Source organism: Oncorhynchus gorbuscha, linkage group LG13, assembly GCF_021184085.1.
Source record: "Oncorhynchus gorbuscha isolate QuinsamMale2020 ecotype Even-year linkage group LG13, OgorEven_v1.0, whole genome shotgun sequence".
NCBI classification, from domain to species: domain Eukaryota; kingdom Metazoa; phylum Chordata; class Actinopteri; order Salmoniformes; family Salmonidae; genus Oncorhynchus; species Oncorhynchus gorbuscha.
In genome coordinates, this window is record NC_060185.1 from 20,773,803 (window position 1) to 20,791,704 (window position 17,902).

At 46.2% G+C, this 17,902-nt stretch overlaps 1 protein-coding gene across 10 annotated transcripts in view; it reads left to right on the plus strand.

Moving 5' to 3' along the window:
• The window catches only part of LOC123992569 (von Willebrand factor A domain-containing protein 5A-like), a 34,865-nt gene that overhangs the window by 8,375 nt on the left and 8,588 nt on the right, over window positions 1-17,902 (plus strand). For 2 of the 10 annotated variants that reach the window (XR_006831279.1, XM_046293793.1), the window contains exons 2-19: window positions 1,022-1,072; window positions 1,303-1,505; window positions 4,007-4,229; window positions 4,563-4,738; window positions 4,916-5,030; window positions 5,207-5,382; window positions 6,111-6,199; window positions 6,358-6,502; window positions 7,629-7,708; window positions 8,037-8,151; window positions 8,304-8,462; window positions 8,680-8,783; window positions 9,851-10,068; window positions 11,230-11,259; window positions 11,444-11,560; window positions 11,735-11,785; window positions 11,923-11,940; window positions 12,335-12,355. Coding sequence is in view for 9 of the 10 variants with exons in the window: in XM_046293793.1 (XP_046149749.1) it covers window positions 1,030-1,072; window positions 1,303-1,505; window positions 4,007-4,229; window positions 4,563-4,738; window positions 4,916-5,030; window positions 5,207-5,382; window positions 6,111-6,199; window positions 6,358-6,502; window positions 7,629-7,708; window positions 8,037-8,151; window positions 8,304-8,462; window positions 8,680-8,783; window positions 9,851-10,068; window positions 11,230-11,259; window positions 11,444-11,560; window positions 11,735-11,785; window positions 11,923-11,940; window positions 12,335-12,355 (2,083 nt within the window). In the remaining variant the exon portion in view is untranslated. The remainder of the gene's footprint in view (window positions 1-1,021; window positions 1,073-1,302; window positions 1,506-4,006; window positions 4,230-4,562; window positions 4,739-4,915; window positions 5,031-5,206; window positions 5,383-6,110; window positions 6,200-6,357; window positions 6,503-7,628; window positions 7,709-8,036; window positions 8,152-8,303; window positions 8,463-8,679; window positions 8,784-9,850; window positions 10,069-11,229; window positions 11,260-11,443; window positions 11,561-11,734; window positions 11,786-11,922; window positions 11,941-12,334; window positions 12,356-17,902) is intronic. The other 8 variants (XM_046293794.1, XM_046293796.1, XM_046293795.1 and 5 more) reach the window with 8 other exon arrangements.

Below are 17,902 nucleotides of genomic sequence, written 5' to 3' on the forward strand. Positions count from 1 at the left end.
CCCCTACACTACACAGACCGGTGCAGCATTAACAGAGTTGCAGCAGGCTTATATGCCAATACACTATTGCCATATATGGATGTGTGCAATTTAGTTTTAACTGGTCTGTGTTTACAGCTGTGAACGTGAGTAGCTGTGCTTGATTTGAGAAGAAAGTTGCATGTGCAAATTTTGTTCATATCCTTTGCTCGTTAGTAATTAGCCCAGTTGTTATAGATCATTTGTAGTCAGAAATAGGGGAGTGAATGCTTCCTACAAGAGCACACAATGTGTGCTTGAATACGCTAAGTAGCCAATAGGCAGAGGGAAGCATCATTTGTCTGATTCTCTGTAATAATGGTATGGGAATAATAATGCATAATATTTTGTAAAGTGATTTATTGCATCAAACACATTTTCATTCACCTCCTTATATGAAGGACAAGTGGATAAACAGGTTAATGTCAAACCCTGCATGTTTAAAAAAATATATATTTTTTAAGTCTCATGTAATGTATTCATACATTGAACACCACACATTGTCTGTGACTGTAGGCTGAATGATAGAACAGCTATTTCCATGTTAAGAAGTTATGGGATGCATTTTTCTCCATTGTTTTGATGGTAGGCCACTGGTAGACCTTCAGTAGGATCAAATAGCCACTGTAGCCTACTTGGCCACAGTTAAAACTGTAACTGAAAGTGGGTACAGCCTCTGTGTTCACAATTAAACGCGCGCTGGAAGTTACACAATATTTAAAACATGTCCAGTTTGCTTTCAGCAGACTTGAAATTTGCTCCGTGGTAAAAAAATGTTTTTAGGGAACATTGTTGGAGAGCCCTGCCAACATAGTTAGATAAACCTCTCAATGACTGTCATCCTACTGTCAGTGGTTGCATTCTGTGGCTGCCTTTATAAAACAATTCATCATAGACACTTGGCATATTACCATTAACTGTTTACTGTTGTACTGCAATGAACTTTATTCATGTAAGATGCCGGTAAAAGGACAATGATATGACACCTGACTTCTCCATACAGGAGCCAAAATGGAGAACTGCTGTGGATTGGTAACTGTCAAGAATGAACCAGGTACGGTTTGAAAGCAGACATGATTGTTTACTTCCAGTGTCTGTTTCTCTTCCTTTTTATGAAATAAATACTTCAGAACATTTCACCACATTTATATTGTTTTTCACTAAATTAAACATTTACATGAGATGAGCCATGAATTACATTGACTATTTCCAAGTTGTTTCCAAACATTGTCATTGTCAGTTCTCTCTTCCATCTGTTGCTCCATCCATCCCTACCTCTCTCAGTGCCTCTGAAGAGTATTGCTGTGGAAGTGAGTGTTCAGGGGCATGTGGCCACTGTGAGCTCCACTCTGCAGTATGAGAACCAGGAGCAGAGCCCTCTGGAGGCCATCTTTGTTTTCCCTCTGCCGGGAGAGGCTGCTGTCTGCAGGTTCAGCGCAAAGATAGGACAGACTGAGGTGGTGGCTGAGGTTCAGGAGAAACAGAAGGTGAGGAGAGATGACAAGTCAATAATGAGACAAATGCAACTATAGACATTTGTATGAAATTTTCTGAGATCTACAAAAGTATAATTTATTGCAGGATTTGGGTTGATTTCATGTTAATACCAATCAATAATATGTTAGTACAAATGTTGTTACTAGTGTAATTAGAGCGTTACTACACAGTTTTAAGAGCAACTCAGTTCCATGGCAACCTAATAATTATCCTCACCTCCACCATGTTATCTGGTGTGTGGTGAGCATTCTGGCACAAAATGGTTGCTGTGTATCACCCAGGTGGGTACCACACATTGATGGTGGATGAGATGAGTTCTCCCCCTTACTATGTAAAGTGCTTGTGGTACCTCAGTTGGTAGAAAGGCTCTATATAAATCCAATTTAGAACTCTAAAGCCAAAGATGTGTTTGGGATGGACTCTACCTTTCTTAAAAACTACAAAGAGTCACTCATTGGCCCCATTACTAAGGTCACCAACACATCTATTGGTCTCGGTGTGTTTCCAAGGGTATGGAAGTCGGCCATAATAACGGCCATCTTTAAATCAGGCGACCCTGCTGACGTGAGTAACTACAGGCCCATTAGTATACTACCTGTGGTGTCAAAAGTTGTTGAAAAGTGTGTAGCAGAACAACTGATTGCCCACCTCAACAACAGCCCCTTCACATTACACTCCATGCAGTTTGGCTTCAGAGCGAAACACTCCACAGAAACGGCCAACTGCTTTCTTCTGGAAAATGTGAAGTCCAAGATGGACAAAGGGGGTGCTGTTGGGGCTGTGTTTCTGGACCTAAGGAAGGCTTTTGATACTGTTAACCATGAGATTCTCATCACAAAATTGTCCAAGTTCAACTTTTCCCCTGATGCCTTGAGATGGATGAAATCATACCTTGAAGGCAGAACTCAGTGTGTCAGAGTGAGCAATGAGCTGTCGCCCACTCGTAGCTATGATGTGGGCGTGCCCCAAAGGTCAATACCGGGGCCCCTCCTGTTCAGCCTGTACATTAATGATCTGCCTTCTGTCTGTACTGGGTCTGAAGTTCAAATGTATGCAGATGATACAGTGATATATGTGCATGCAAAGAGCAAACAACAAGCTGCACAAGAACTCACTACTGTAATGGTCCAGGTTACAAAGTGGCTCAGTGACTCGTGTTTGCATCTCAATGTGAAAAAATCTGTTTGCATGTTCTTCACAAAGAGGGCAACAGATGCTACTGAGCCAGATGTCTATGTGTCAGGGGAGAAGCTCCAGGTGGTATCCGATTTTAAGTACCTTGGCATCATACTTGATTCCAACCTCTCATTTAAAAAGCATGTGAAAAAGGTCATTCAAATAACCAAATTCAACCTAGCTCATTTCCGATTTATACGAAATTGTTTGACTACAGAAGTAGCAAAACTGTACTTCAATTCTATGATACTCCCCCACTTAACATACTGCTTGACTAGTTGGGCCCAAGCTTGCTGTACAACATTAAAACCTATTCAGTCTGTCTACAAACAGGCTCTCAAAGTGCTTGATAGGAAGCCCAATAGCCATCATCATTGTCACATCCTTAGAAAGCATGAGCTCTTGAGTTGGGAAAATCTTGTGCAATACACCGACGCATGTCTTGTATTCAAGATCCTTAATGGCCTGGCTCCCCCACCACTCAATATTTTTGTTAAACAGAAAACCCAGATATATGGCAGCAGATCCACAAGGTCTGACATGAGAGGTGACTGTATAGTTCCCCTAAGGAAAAGCACCTTTAGTAAATCTGCATTCTCTGTGAGAGCTTCCCATGTCTGGAATACACTGCCATCAGACAAACAGAACTGCACCACATATCACACTTTCACAAAATGCTTGAAGACCTGGCTAAAGGTCAATCAGATTTGTGAACATGGTCCCTAGCTGTGTGTTGCCGCTTTCCATGTTGTCTGTTGTCTGTAGCTTGTGAGGTGTGGAAACACTTTGTTGCTTTTATGAATTTTGTTTTGCTGCTTTTTGTTCTATGTTGCTCTGTCTTTATGCTATGTCTTGCTTGTCCTATGTTGCTATGTCTTGCTTGTTCTATGGTGCTATTGTCTATATTGTAATTGTTTTTAATAACCTGCCCAGGGACTGCGGTTGAAAATTAGCCGGCTGGCTAAAACCGGCACTTTTACTGAAACGTTGATTAATGTGCACTGTCCCTGTAAAAATAAAATAAACTAAACTAAATCCATTACTTATTATTATCACTTTATGGTTAACCAGCAGTCTATGACCTAGGGGCCTTCAAAAGTTATTCAGATGTTTGTTGACAGCTCTCTGCTCTCAGTATTAGACTTTGACCCTGTAAAACTGGTTCCCAACCTACTGCTTTGTCAAAGCGACTCTCTGTCAAACTCCATTGACCTGAATAGTGTCAGTCGGACGGCACCCTCCCCTGGATGTATGCTACTGTACTATACTGTGTCAGGCTGATGATGCGTCCTTGTGGTCCTCTGTCCCTCCTCAGGCACAGGAGCAGTATGATGATGCATTGAGTTCGGGCCAGCAGGCCTTCCTATTGGAGGAGAGTGATGAGAGCCCGGACGTGTTCAAGCTGAGTGTGGGCAGTCTGCCTCCAGGGGAGAAGGCCTCTGTCAGCCTGGACTATGTGACAGAGCTGGCTGTACAGGCTGACGACGGCCTGAGGCTCTGCCTGCCCGCCGTGCTCAACCCCCGTTACCAACCCCAGGGTAAGAACATGGGCCCCTGTATAGAGACACAAACCACTAATACATCATAGGGCAGTGCAAAACAAAGTAAAAACCTTGTGGGCAGCAGTGTGACTAGGAACCAGTACCTGGTCCCATAGGGCAGTGGTCTTCAGTCCTGCTATTGGAGACCCACAGGGGATGGTGCAGGCTTTCGTTATAGTCCCGTTTTAATGAATGAATCATTATTGAATTAATCAAAGTCTTGGTGAGTTGTTGATGAGATGAAAGGAGTGTTAGTGTTGGGCTGGAACAAAAACGTTTTATTCTCTCTCCCCTCTCTCTTCCTCTCTCCCTCACCCATCTCTCTCTAAGGGTCAGACAGTGGCAGTGCTGGCAGTGCCCAGGTATCCTCGGTCCCCGCTGGTTCTGTCCCCTACAGTCTGTCCCTCAGTGCCCATGTGTCGTCCCCTCATCCCATCTCTGGAGTAGAGTCCAACTGTCCCCTGGACCCACTCAACTACCTCAACACAGAGAAAACCCAAGCCACGGTACTGTGTGTGTGTGTTCATATGTGTAAGTGTGTTGCTTTACGTACGTATGAATGTGTACACTGTGTATGTCTGTGTGCTTGCACTCTCACTAGCATCATAAACCATCAGAATCCTTCATAGTTGTTCAATTCCCCCTCTGACTGCTCTGCCTTCATGTGAATGTTCTAACTGCAGGTCAGTCTGGCTGCAGGTCATCAGTTTGACCGGGATGTTGAGCTGTTGTTGTATTACCAAGACACCCATCAGCCTACTGCTATAGTAGAGGCAGCACAGGCTTCTGCCAAGCCAGGTGAGGGGGGGGGGGTGTACTCTGTTGTAGATTGGTGTATATGAGATCAATGAGTAGTCTAGTCTACTACCGTCATCCATGTTTATAGAGAGGGACATGGTAAGACTGAAGGAGAGGCGTCTTACAGAAATGGAGAAAAACTGTTGAACACGTCTTTCTCTCGTTCTCCCCCCCAGGCTCTCTGATGGGTGACCCAGTGGTCATGCTGAGCTTGTACCCAGAGTTCCCCAAGGATGTGATGTCATCTATGACCTCACACGGGGAGTTCCTGTTCGTAGTGGATCGCTCTGGCAGCATGGAATTCCCCATGCACCTTGGGTCTGGGTCACAGGACCGTATTGGCAGTGCCAGGGTACACACACACACACACACACACACACACACACACACACACACACACACACACACACACACACACACACACACACACACACACACACACACACACACACACACACACACACACACACACACACACACACACACACACACACACACACACACACACACACACACACACACACACACACACACACACACACACACAGCAACCATATTCTAGTGAATGAACAGCTGTATTTAGTAGTTTGGCGTTTAGATAGTTTGGCGTTAAATCCAGTACAGTGGTTACTCTGTACGAGTTCTTTAAGACCTCTTTCCCAACTGTATTTAATTTATTTATTTATTTTGCTCCTTTGCACCCCATTATTTTTATTTCTACTCTGCACATTCTTCCATTGCAAAACTACCATTCCAGTGTTTTACTTGCTATATTGTATTTACTTTGCCACCATGGCCTTTTTTGCCTTTACCTCCCTTCTCACCTAATTTTCTCACATTGTATATAGACTTGTTTATACTGTATTATTGACTGTATGTTTGTTTTACTCCATGTGTAACTCTGTGTCGTTGTATCTGTCGAACTGCTTTGCTTTATCTTGGCCAGGTCGCAATTGTAAATGAGAACTTGTTCTCAACTTGCCTACCTGGTTAAATAAAGGTGAAATAAATAAAATAAATAAAAAAGACTGTCCTATAAAGTTTATTGAAGAGTAAAGACACTGGACTTCTCTCTTGCAGGAAACTCTGCTGCTCTTGCTGAAAAGCCTGCCCATGGGCTGCTACTTCAACATCATCGGCTTTGGGTCCAGTTATGAGTCCTTCTTTTCGTGAGTGTTTTCTCCTTCCAACCCCTGTTTCAATCTTGTTTTACATCTAATCATTTGCAGCAGGTAGGGGAAGGATTCAAATGTCCATGGCTTGGGTCTGTATTATGTTGTGGTGATGACCCTTTGACCTTGTGTGTGTATATCTATCTGGACATCAGTAAGAGTGTGGAGTACAGCCAGAAGACTATGGATGAGGCCCTGCAGAAGGTGAAAGAAATGAGGGCTGACCTGGGAGGTACAGAGATCCTCCAGCCTTTAAAACATATCTACAGCCAGCCCTGCCTCCCCGACCAGCCCAGACAGGTATCTAACACACCTTACATTCCTTACAGTGCCTTAGACCGAGAGGCACAGCAGTCTCGGGCACTGCATTTCAGTGCTAGAGGCGTCACTACAGACCCTGGTTCGATTCCAGGCTGTATCACAACCGGACGTGATTGGGAGTCCCATAGGGCGGCGCACAATTGGCCCAGCATTGTCCGGATTAGCGTTTGGCCGGGGTAGGCCGTCATTGTAAATAAGAATTTGTTCTTATCTGACTTGCCTAGTTAAATAAAAATAATAATATACACAAACACTCCCACAGAGAAATGTCTGTACTTTCTGTAACAATGCTTCCATTGTAACAGAACCTCATGCGTTGCTTTACTGTGGGTTATACAATGACAGTCGGGATGATGTTTTTCGTCAGCTGTCCAGCCAAAATGATAGTTAAAATGATCTAGATGAAAATAATAAATTGTGTGCAATGTTATCAGGTAACAATAATGTAAATGCCTTTGCTAAAGCCTGCCACTGTATCCTCCAACAAACATTTCTTTGGAAGTTTCTGAATGTCCTTTTATCTACTTTAGTTTATGCATACGTGTATAGGTGAGGCAATGTATAACGACTGTTACCCAAAATACAGATGATGTATTTTTGATGATGCCAAAGGAACCACTGTATCATGTTTGACTAGGTTTGTTTTTTAGTGTCTCAACTATCTGAGTGGTCAACAAAAATCTGTCAGTTATTGTATCATTGTGGAGTGGCATTTGAATATTTGTTTCTTATAATCTCACTCATTGGCCTTCTATATACCTTACACGCACGCACGCACGCACGCACACACACACACACAGTGATTCATACCGGTTCCTCTTGAAACACCTGAAACTCCTCCCACCTTTCAATGTGTAACACGCAGGATATGAACCCTGGTCTCCCACGGGAGCAACCAATGTCTTAGACCATGAGGGAATTCCCTTTTGGGCATGTTTAGTTACAGAGTACCACACTAGAAAACAGTGTATTTTGAGTGTGGTATTACTGGGACACCAAATAGACTTGTGTTTTTGGTTACTAAGGAAACATTCTCAGTATCAGTGCTGCACGTACATTATTTAACGTTGACACATTATCAACATACCCGCTCTGTCCTCCACAGCTCTTCTTGTTCACTGACGGTGAGGTGGAGAACACCAAGGAAGTCCTGGATCTGGTGAAGACGAATGCCGGTTCTCACAGGTGGGCCCACAAGCACTGTTTCCCCTATCATTACCTAGTTGGGGCAGAGATCCCATAGCTAGCTCTGTCACCTCCCACCTGAAAGAATTGGACTAACTGGTTTTAATAGAGTTTGTTACAGACCCCATTGCACCTGTCTGGAAAGTCAAGGTCTAAACACTGGTCTTTTTGACTCAAAAGATGAATTGTAAAACCCAATCTAAAGTACACCTACCCAACCTGTCTGTGTTTTCAGTCACCCCACGAGGACAAGAAAATGATACAAGTGATAAGGATTTTGGTGTTTGATAACAACAATAATAGTGATTCCTGGGTGTGTCCCTGTCAGGTGTTTCTCCTTTGGGATCGGGGAGGGGGCCAGCACTGCTCTCATTTCTGGGGTGGCCAAGCAGGCCAGAGGGCACGCACAGTTTATCACAGGACAGGACAGGATGCAGCCCAAAGTAAGAGCTTATCAGTGTGTGTACATGTGTAAATTGAGGGCTGTATTGGTTATAAACATTTATCACCTTCCTTATTCTCTCTTGTTTTATCTCTTTCCTTTTTTAATGACATTTTTTACCACTCTCCCTCCTCCTTAACACTCCTCCCTCAGGTGATGCAGTCTCTCCGGTTTGCCCTGCAGCCAGCTGTGGTGGACATCTCAGTCAAGTGGAATGTCCCAAAGGAGGTGTCTGTCACCCCTCTGTCTCCACCAATCAGAGTGCTCTTCCAGGGTCAAAGGGCACTTCTGTATGCCCAGCTCACTGGGAAGGTGAGGAATCTGCCTTCTACTGTTATGAATGTTATTATTGTTTAACATGCAGTTTGTCAATGTTCAAATGACACTGGTAAGGTCATAACTTATTTGCAAGACAACTATTTTTTTGGGTCACGGTCCACGTGTTTCACTCAACCCTGTATTTCCTTGTTTTCTTTCTCTCGTTCTGTCTGTCTCTTTCTCGCTCTCTCTCATTCTCTCCCCTGCTCAGAGCTCAGGGGACACAGAGGGCTCGGTGACAGTGAAGTACAGCCTGGCCAAGCAGCCTGTTGAGAACCAGCTGAGCTTCAGTCTTAAGCCTACAGAGGACACTGGGTAAAAACAACACTGCAGACCTTGGTCAGATGCATTAAGGGAATGTGCCACTATTTACAGGCAACACTGCTATGATGGTCCATTAACAGAAACTGTGCCAGCACTTCTAATGCATTTCAGCTATGTAGTATGGTTTGATATATATAGTACTGTAGGTACCCCCATCTTATCATCGACCCTCCAACTCCCCCACTCCACCCTCTTAATCTCTGTATCCCTCCTCTCCCCTACTCCACCCTCTTAATCTCTATATCCCTCCTCTCCCCCACTCCACCCTCTTAATCTCTATATCCCTCCTCTCCCCCACTCCATCCTCTTAATCTCTATATCCCTCCACTCCCCCACTCCACCCTCTTAATCTCTATATCCCTCCTCTCCCCCACTCCACCCTCTTAATCTCTATATCCCTCCTCTCCTCCACTCCACCCTCTTAATCTCTATATCCATCTCCCCTGCTCCACCCTCTTAATCTCTATATCCCTCCTCTCCCCCGCTCCACCCTCTTAATCTCTATATCCCTCCTCTCCCCCACTCCACCCTCTTAATCTCTATATCCCTCCTCTCCCCCACTCCATCCTCTTAATCTCTATATCCCTCCTCTCCCCCACTCCATCCTCTTAATCTCTATATCCCTCCTCTCCCCCACTCCATCCTCTTAATCTCTATATCCCTCCTCTCCCCCACTCCATCCTCTTAATCTCTATATCCCTCCTCTCCCCCACTCCACCCTCTTAATCTCTATATCCCTCCTCTCCCCCACTCCACCCTCTTAATCTCTATATCCCTCCTCCTCCACTCCACCCTCTTAATCTCTGTATCCCTCCTCTCCTCCACTCCACCCTCTTAATCTCTATATCCCTCCTCTCCTCCACTCCACCCTCTTAATCTCTATATCCATCTCCCCTGCTCCACCCTCTTAATCTCTATATCCCTCCTCTCCCCCACTCCATCCTCTTAATCTCTACATCCCTCCTCTCCCCCACTCCACCCTCTTAATCTCTGTATCCCTAACTCTTATCTCTCTCTCGCTCTTTCCTCTAATTCTTCTCTCTATCCCTCCTCTCCAGAATGACCGTCCACAGGCTGGGTGCTCGAACCCTAATCCAATCCCTGGAGGTGGAAGAGAGGGAGCAGGATGGTGAGAAGGAGGGAGTGAAAGAGAAGGTGATAGAGCTCAGCGTCCAATCAGGAGTGAGCAGTGCCTTTACTGCCTTCATCGCTGTCCACAAAGGAGATGGACAGGCCCTGCAAGGACAACTGCTACACAGACATGTCCCCACACCAAGTGAGTGAGTGTTTGTGTGATGGGGAGAGGCTGTGCAAGGACAGCTGCTACACAGACATGTCTCCACACCAAGTGAGTGAGTGTTTGTGTGATGGGGAGAGGCTGTGCAAGGACAGCTGCTACACAGACATGTCCCCACACCAAGTGAGTGAGTGTTTGTGTGATGGGGAGAGGCCGTGCAAGGACAGCTGCTACACAGACATGTCCCCACACCAAGTGAGTGAGTGTTTGTGTGATGGGGAGAGGCTGTGCAAGGACAGCTGCTACACAGACATGTCCCCACACCAAGTGAGTGAGTGTTTGTGTGATGGGGAGAGGCTGTGCAAGGACAGCTGCTACACAGACATGTCCCCACACCAAGTGAGTGAGTGAGTGTTTGTGTGATGGGGAGAGGCTGTGCAAGGACAGCTGCTACACAGACATGTCTCCACACCAAGTGAGTGAGTGTTTGTGTGATGGGGAGAGGCCGTGCAAGGACAGCTGCTACACAGACATGTCCCCACACCAAGTGAGTGAGTGTTTGTGTGATGGGGAGAGGCCGTGCAAGGACAGCTGCTACACAGACATGTCCCCACACCAAGTGAGTGAGTGTTTGTGTGATGGGGAGAGGCCGTGCAAGGACAGCTGCTACACAGACATGTCCCCACACCAAGTGAGTGAGTGTTTGTGTGATGGGGAGAGGCCGTGCAAGGACAGCTGCTACACAGACATGTCCCCACACCAAGTGAGTGAGTGTTTGTGTGATGGGGAGAGGCCGTGCAAGGACAGCTGCTACACAGACATGTCCCCACACCAAGTGAGTGAGTGTTTGTGTAATGGGGAGAGGCCGTGCAAGGACAGCTGCTACACAGACATGTCCCCACACCAAGTGAGTGAGTGTTTGTGTGATGGGGAGAGGCCGTGCAAGGACAGCTGCTACACAGACATGTCCCCACACCAAGTGAGTGAGTGTTTGTGTGATGGGGAGAGGCTGTGCAAGGAAATGATTTTATGCAGATATGTAAATGGCGCTAAATAAATTGTAACCGCGAGCTGAAGTGTCTCAATCTGTGCCCCCTGCACATGTAAGACAGAATCCTCATCGTTTAGTCATTAATGAGTTTGGTGCGTGTACCTTCATGTTTGTAACCCAGTGACCTGTGTTTTTCCCTTCTTTCTCAGTGTTGAATCTAAGGGGATGTTCACTGACAGGTTTGTGCTACTTTGCCACGGTTATATTGTTACTGTTGCAGATTCATTTCATTTGAACAAACAATACAAGGTACTTATACAAATTGAATTGACTAATTTATTCTTTAAATTAATACCATTGTTGGTGTGGGTGGAAATCTAACCACTTTATAATTTGTATTGTGGATCTTCATGTTTTGTGCAGATTGTGATTTTAGCAGTAGTGTACTTGAGCGCGATATGAAACTATCTGAACTCGATGACCGATCTGATCAGCTTCTGTGCTCTGCGTCAGAGTTTGTGGTCGGCACAAAGAGTAAGTGTAAGTTGCACAAAAGAAGCAGTAAGCCCCCAAGTCTATTTGGTTTAGAAACAAATTTGCATGATTTGAGGATATTACCATATTTCAATTATGCAGAAGTATCCGTTTATGAGTTTATAATAAACATACTAATTCTAGACCCTGTTAATACAATCACTGTTCATTTGTATTAAGGTATGTCTGCTAAAAAGAAGGCCGAAGGTTCGCTCGCCTCTAGGGTGAAGGGTACGTTTAAACTACACTTGTTTAGTTTTAAAAAAGAAATACATTTTAATTTTTGATTTTCGTTGAATGATTGAGGAAGTTACTAATACTGCTCTTCGTCCTTGACCTCCTGGTTTCTTGTGTCCTGGTGCAAATAGGATTCTTCTTTAAACAACGTATGTAATTTGCAAACTTTTTAATATTCTATTTTGACTGTATTATTCCCAGCACAAATATTTTACCGCGATAATTAGGGTCAGGGTTCCAGTTAGGGTCAGGGTGACCCAGTTAGGGTCAGGGTGACCCAGTTAGGGTCAGGGTGACCCAGTTAGCCACTGGCGATTATAATGGGGGGGTTGAGTTATTAGATAACAGTATGTAACCGTTTCGATCATTTGTTGTCCCATCAAACTTTGCCCATTCTGAAGGGAAGCCATTAGTGCCTGGAGATTTGTTTAGTTCTAAAAAAGAAATGCATTTTAATTTGTGTGATGCGCGTTGAATGATTGAGGAAGTTACTAATACTGCTCTTCGTCCTTTATCTCCTGGTTTCTTGTGTCCTGGTGCAAGTTGGATTCTTCTCTAAACAAGGTTTGTAATTTGCAAACTTGTAAAAAAAATAATATTTGGACTATTATTCACAGCACAAATATTTTACCGTGATGATTAGGGTCAGGGTGACCCAGTTAGCCACTGGCGATATAATGGAGCGGTTGAGGTATTAGGTTCCAGTAAATCAAATCAAATTTTATTTGTCACATACACATGGTTAGCAGATGTTAATGCGAGTGTAGCGAAATGCTTGTGCTTCTAGTTCCGACCATGCAGTAATATCTAACAAGTAATCTAACAATTTCACAACAACTACCTCATACACAAGTGTAAAGGAATGAATAAGAATATGTACATAAAAATAAATTAATGAGTGATGGCCGAACGGCATAGGCAAGATGCAGTAGATGGTATAGAGTACAGTATATACATATGATATACATATGAGAAGAGTAATGTAGGCTATGTACACATTATATAAAGTGGCATTGTTTAAAGTGGTTAGTGATACATTTAATGACATCAAGATGGCAAGATGCAGTAGATGGTATAGCGTACAGTATATACACATGAGAAGAGTAATGTAGGCTATGTAAACATTATACATTTACATTTTACATTTAAGTCATTTAGCAGACGCTCTTATCCAGAGCTATGACATTATATAGTGGCAAAGTGGTTGTGATACATTTAATGCATTCACCTTATGACATCCAGTGGAACAACCACTTTACAATAGTGCATCTAAGTATTTTATCCAGTGGAACAACCACTTTACAATAGTGCATCTAAGGGGGGTGAGAAGGATTACTTTATCCTATCCTAGGTATTCCTTAAAGAGGTGGGGTTTCAGGTGTCTCCGGAAGGTGGTGATTGACTCCGCTGTCCTGGCGTCGTGAGGGAGTTTGTTCCACCATTGGGGAGCCAGAGCAGCGAACAGTTTTGACTGAGCTGAGCGGGAACTGTACTTCCTCAGTGGTAGGGAGGCGAGCAGGCCAGAGGTGGATGAACGCAGTGCCCTTATTTGGGTGTAGGGCCTGATCAGAGCCTGGAGGTACTGAGGTGCCGTTCCCCTCACAGCTCCGTAGGCAAGCACCATGGTCTTGTAGCGGATGCGAGCTTCAACTGGAAGCCAGTGGAGAGAGCGGAGGAGCGGGGTGACGTGAGAGAACTTGGGAAGGTTGAACACTAGATGGGCTGCGGCGTTCTGGATGAGTTGTAGGGGTTTAATGGCACAGGCAGGGAGCCCAGCCAACAGCGAGTTGCAGTAATCCAGACGGGAGATGACAAGTGCCTGGATTAGGACCTGCGCCGCTTCCTGTGTGAGGCAGGGTCGTACTCTGCGGATGTTGTAGAGCATGAACCTACAGGAACGGGCCACCGCCTTGATGTTAGTTGAGAACGACAGTTTGTTGTCCAGGATCACGCCAAGGTTCTTAGCGCTCTGGGAGGAGGACACAATGGAGTTGTCAACCGTGATGGCGAGATCATGGAACGGGCAGTCCTTCCCCGGGAGGAAGAGCAGCTCCGTCTTGCCGAAGTTCAGCTTGAGGTGGTGATCCGTCATCCACACTGATATGTCTGCCAGACATGCAGAGATGCGATTCGCCACCTGGTCATCAGAAGGGGGAAAGGAGAAGATTAATTGTGTGTCGTCTGCATAGCAATGATAGGAGAGACCATGTGAGGTTATGACAGAGCCAAGTGACTTGGTGTATAGCGAGAATAGGAGAGGGCCTAGAACAGAGCCCTGGGGGACACCAGTGGTGAGCGCGTGGTGAGGAGACAGATTCTCGCCACGCCACCTGGTAGGAGCGACCTGTCAGGTAGGACGCAATCCAAGCGTGGGCCGCGCCGGAGATGCCCAACTCGGAGAGGGTGGAGAGGAGGATCTGATGGTTCACAGTATCGAAGGCAGCCGATAGGTCTAGAAGGATGAGAGCAGAGAGAGTTAGCTTTAGCGGTGCGGAGCGCCTCCGTGATACAGAGAAGAGCAGTCTCAGTTGAATGACTAGTCTTGAAACCTGACTGATTTGGATCAAGAAGGTCATTCTGAGAGAGATAGCGGGAGAGCTGACCAAGGACGGCACGTTCAAGAGTTTTGGAGAGAAAAGAAAGAAGGGATACTGGTCTGTAGTTGTTGACATCGGAGGGATCGAGTGTAGGTTTTTTCAGAAGGGGTGCAACTCTCGCTCTCTTGAAGACGGAAGGGACGTAGCCAGCGGTCAGGGATAAGTTGATGAGCGGGTGAGGTAAGGGAGAAGGTCTCCGGAAATGGTCTGGAGAAGAGAGGAGGGGATAGGGTCGAGCGGGCAGGTTGTTGGGCGGCCGGCCGTCACAAGACGCGAGATTTCATCTGGAGAGAGAGGGGAGAAAGAGGTCAGAGCACAGGGTAGGGCAGTGTGAGCAGAACCAGCGGTGTTGTTTGACTTAGCAAACGAGGATCGGATGTCGTCGATCTTCTTTTCAAAATGGTTGACGAAGTCATCTGCAGAGAGGGAGGAGGGGGGGAGGGGGAGGAGGATTCAGGAGGGAGGAGAATGTGGCAAAGAGCTTCCTAGGGTTAGAGGCAGATGCTTGGAATTTAGAGTGGTAGAAAGTGGCTTTAGCAGCAGAGACAGAGGAGGAAAATGTAGAGAGGAGGGAGTGAAAGGATGCCAGGTCCGCAGGGAGGCGAGTTTTCCTCCATTTCCGCTCGGCCTTCCGGAGCCCTGTTCTGTGAGCTCGCATTGAGTCGTCAAGCCACGGAGCGGGAGGGAGGACCGAGCCGGCCTGGAAGATAGGGGACATAGAGAGTCAAAGGATGCAGAAAGGGAGGAGAGGAGGGTTGAGGAGGCAGAATCAGGAGATAGGTTGGAGAAGGTTTGAGCAGAGGGAAGAGATGATAGGATGGAAGAGGAGAGAGTAGCGGGGGAGAGAGAGCGAAGGTTGGGACGGCGCGATACCATCCGAGTAGGGGCAGTGTGGGAAGTGTTGGATGAGAGCGAGAGGGAAAAGGATACAAGGTAGTGGTCGGAGACTTGGAGGGGAGTTGCAATGAGGTTAGTGGAAGAACAGCATCTAGTAAAGATGAGGTCGAGCGTATTGCCTGCCTTGTGAGTAGGGGGGGAAGGTGAGAGGGTGAGGTCAAAAGAGGAGAGGAGTGGAAAGAAGGAGGCAGAGAGGAATGAGTCAAAGGTAGACGTGGGGAGGTTAAAGTCGCCCAGAACTGTGAGAGGTGAGCCGTCCTCAGGAAAGGAGCTTATCAAGGCATCAAGCTCATTGATGAACTCTCCGAGGGGACCTGGAGGGCGATAAATGATAAGGATGTTAAGCTTGAAAGGGCTGGTAACTGTGACAGCATGAAATTCAAAGGAGGCGATAGACAGATGGGTAAGGGGAGAAAGAGAGAATGACCACATGGGAGAGATAAGGATCCCTATGCCACCACCCCGCTGACCAGAAGCTCTCGGGGTGTGCGAGAACACATTATATAAAGTGGCATTGCTTAAAGTGGCTAGTGATACATTTATTTCCTCAATTTTTCCATTATTAAAGTGGCTAGAGTTTAGTCAGTGTATTGGCAGCAGCCACTCAATGTTAGTGATGGCTGTTTAACAGTCTGATGGCCTTGAGATAGAATCTGCTTTTCAGTCTCTCGGTCCCCGCTTTGATGCACCTGTACTGACCTCGCCTTTTGGATGATAGCGGGGTGAACAGGAAGTGGCTTGGGTGGTTGTTGTCCTTGATGATCTTTTTGGCCTTCCTGTGACATCGGGTGGTGTAGGTGTCCTGGAAGGAAGGCAGTTTGCCCCCGGTGATGTGTTGTGCAGACCTCACTACCCTCTGGAGAGTCTTACGGTTATGGGCGGAGCAGCTGCCGTACCTGGCGGTGATACTCTCGATTGTGCATCTGTAAAAGTTTGAGTGTTTTTGGTGACAAGCCGAATTTTTTCAGCCTCTTGAGGTTGAAGAGCTGCTGCTGCGCCTTCTTCACCATGCTGTCTGTGTGGGTGGACCATTTCAGTTTGTCCATGTTGTGTATGCCGAGGAACTTAAAACTTTCCACCCTCTCCACTACTGTACCGTCAATGTAGATAGGGGGCTGCTCCCTCTGCTGTTTCCTGAAGTCCACAATCATCACCTTTGTTTTGTTGACATTGAGTGTGAGGTTATTTTCCTGACACCACACTCCGAGGGCCCTCACCTCCTCCCTGTAGGCCGTCTCGTCGTTGTTGGTAATCAAGCCTACCACTGTAGTGTCGTCTGCAAATTTGATGATTGAATTGGAGGCGTGGATGGCCACGCAGTCGTGGGTGAACAGGGAGTACAGGAGATGGCTGAGAACGAACCCTTGTGGGGCCACAGTGTTGAGGATCAGCGGGGTGGAGATGTTGTTACCTATCCTCACCACCTGGGGGGGGGGGGGTGGCCCGTCAGGAAGTCCAGGACCCAGGGAGGGGTCGAGACCCAGGGTCTCGAGCTTAATGACCAGTTTGGAGGGTACTATGGTGTTAAATGCTGAGCTGTAATCGATGAACAGCATTCTTACATAGGTATTCCTCTTGTCCAGATGGGTTAGGGCAGTGTGATTGTGATTGCGTCGTCTGTGGACCTATTAGGGGCGGTAAGCAAATTGGAGTGGGTCTAGGGTGTCAGGTAGGGTGAAGGTGATATGGTCCTTGACTAGTCACTCAAAGCACTTCATGATGACTGAAGTGAGTGCTATGAGGTGATAGTCATTTAGCTCAGTTACCTTAGCTTTCTTTGGAACAGGAACAATGGTGGCCCTCTTGAAGCATGTGGGAACAGCATACTGGAATAAGGATTGATTGAATGTGTCTGTAAACACACCAGCCAGCTGGTCTGCGCATGCTCTGAGGACGCGGCCAGGGATGCCGTCTGGGCCTGCAGCCTTGCGAGGGTTAACTCATTTAAATGTTTTACTAACGTCGGCTGCAGTGAAGGAGAGCCCGCAGGTTTTGGTAGCGGGCCATGTCGTGCTTCTACACCTGCATTGCTTGCTGTTTGGGGTTTTAGGCTGGGTTTCTGTACAGCACTTTGAGATATCAGCTGATGTATGAAGGGCTATATAAATAAATTTGATTTGGTCAGTGGCACTGTATTGTCCTCAAAGAAGTTGTTTAGTCTGTCTGGGAGCAAGACATCGTGGTCCGCGACGAGGCTGGTTTTTCTTTTGTAGTACGTGATTGACTGTAGACCCTGCCACATACCTCTCCTGTCTGAGCCTTTGAATTGCGACCCCACTTTGTCTCTATACTTATGTTTAGCTTGTTTGATTGCCTTGCGGAGGGAATAGCTACACTGTTTGTATTCGGTCATGTTTCCGGTCACCTTGCCCTGATTCAAAGCAGTGGTTTGCGCTTTCAGTTTTGCGCGAATGCTTCCATCAATCCACGGTTTCTGGTTGGGGAATGTTTTAATAATATGTAACTGTTTCGATAATTTGTTGTCCCATCAAACTTAGCCCATTCTGAAGGAAAGCCATTAGTGCCTGGAGATTTGTTTGCTTAGTGCCTGGAGATATTGCATTATTCATTTCTGAAGTGGTTATTTCTGAAGTAAGTCTATCGTGTTGCTCTGTCC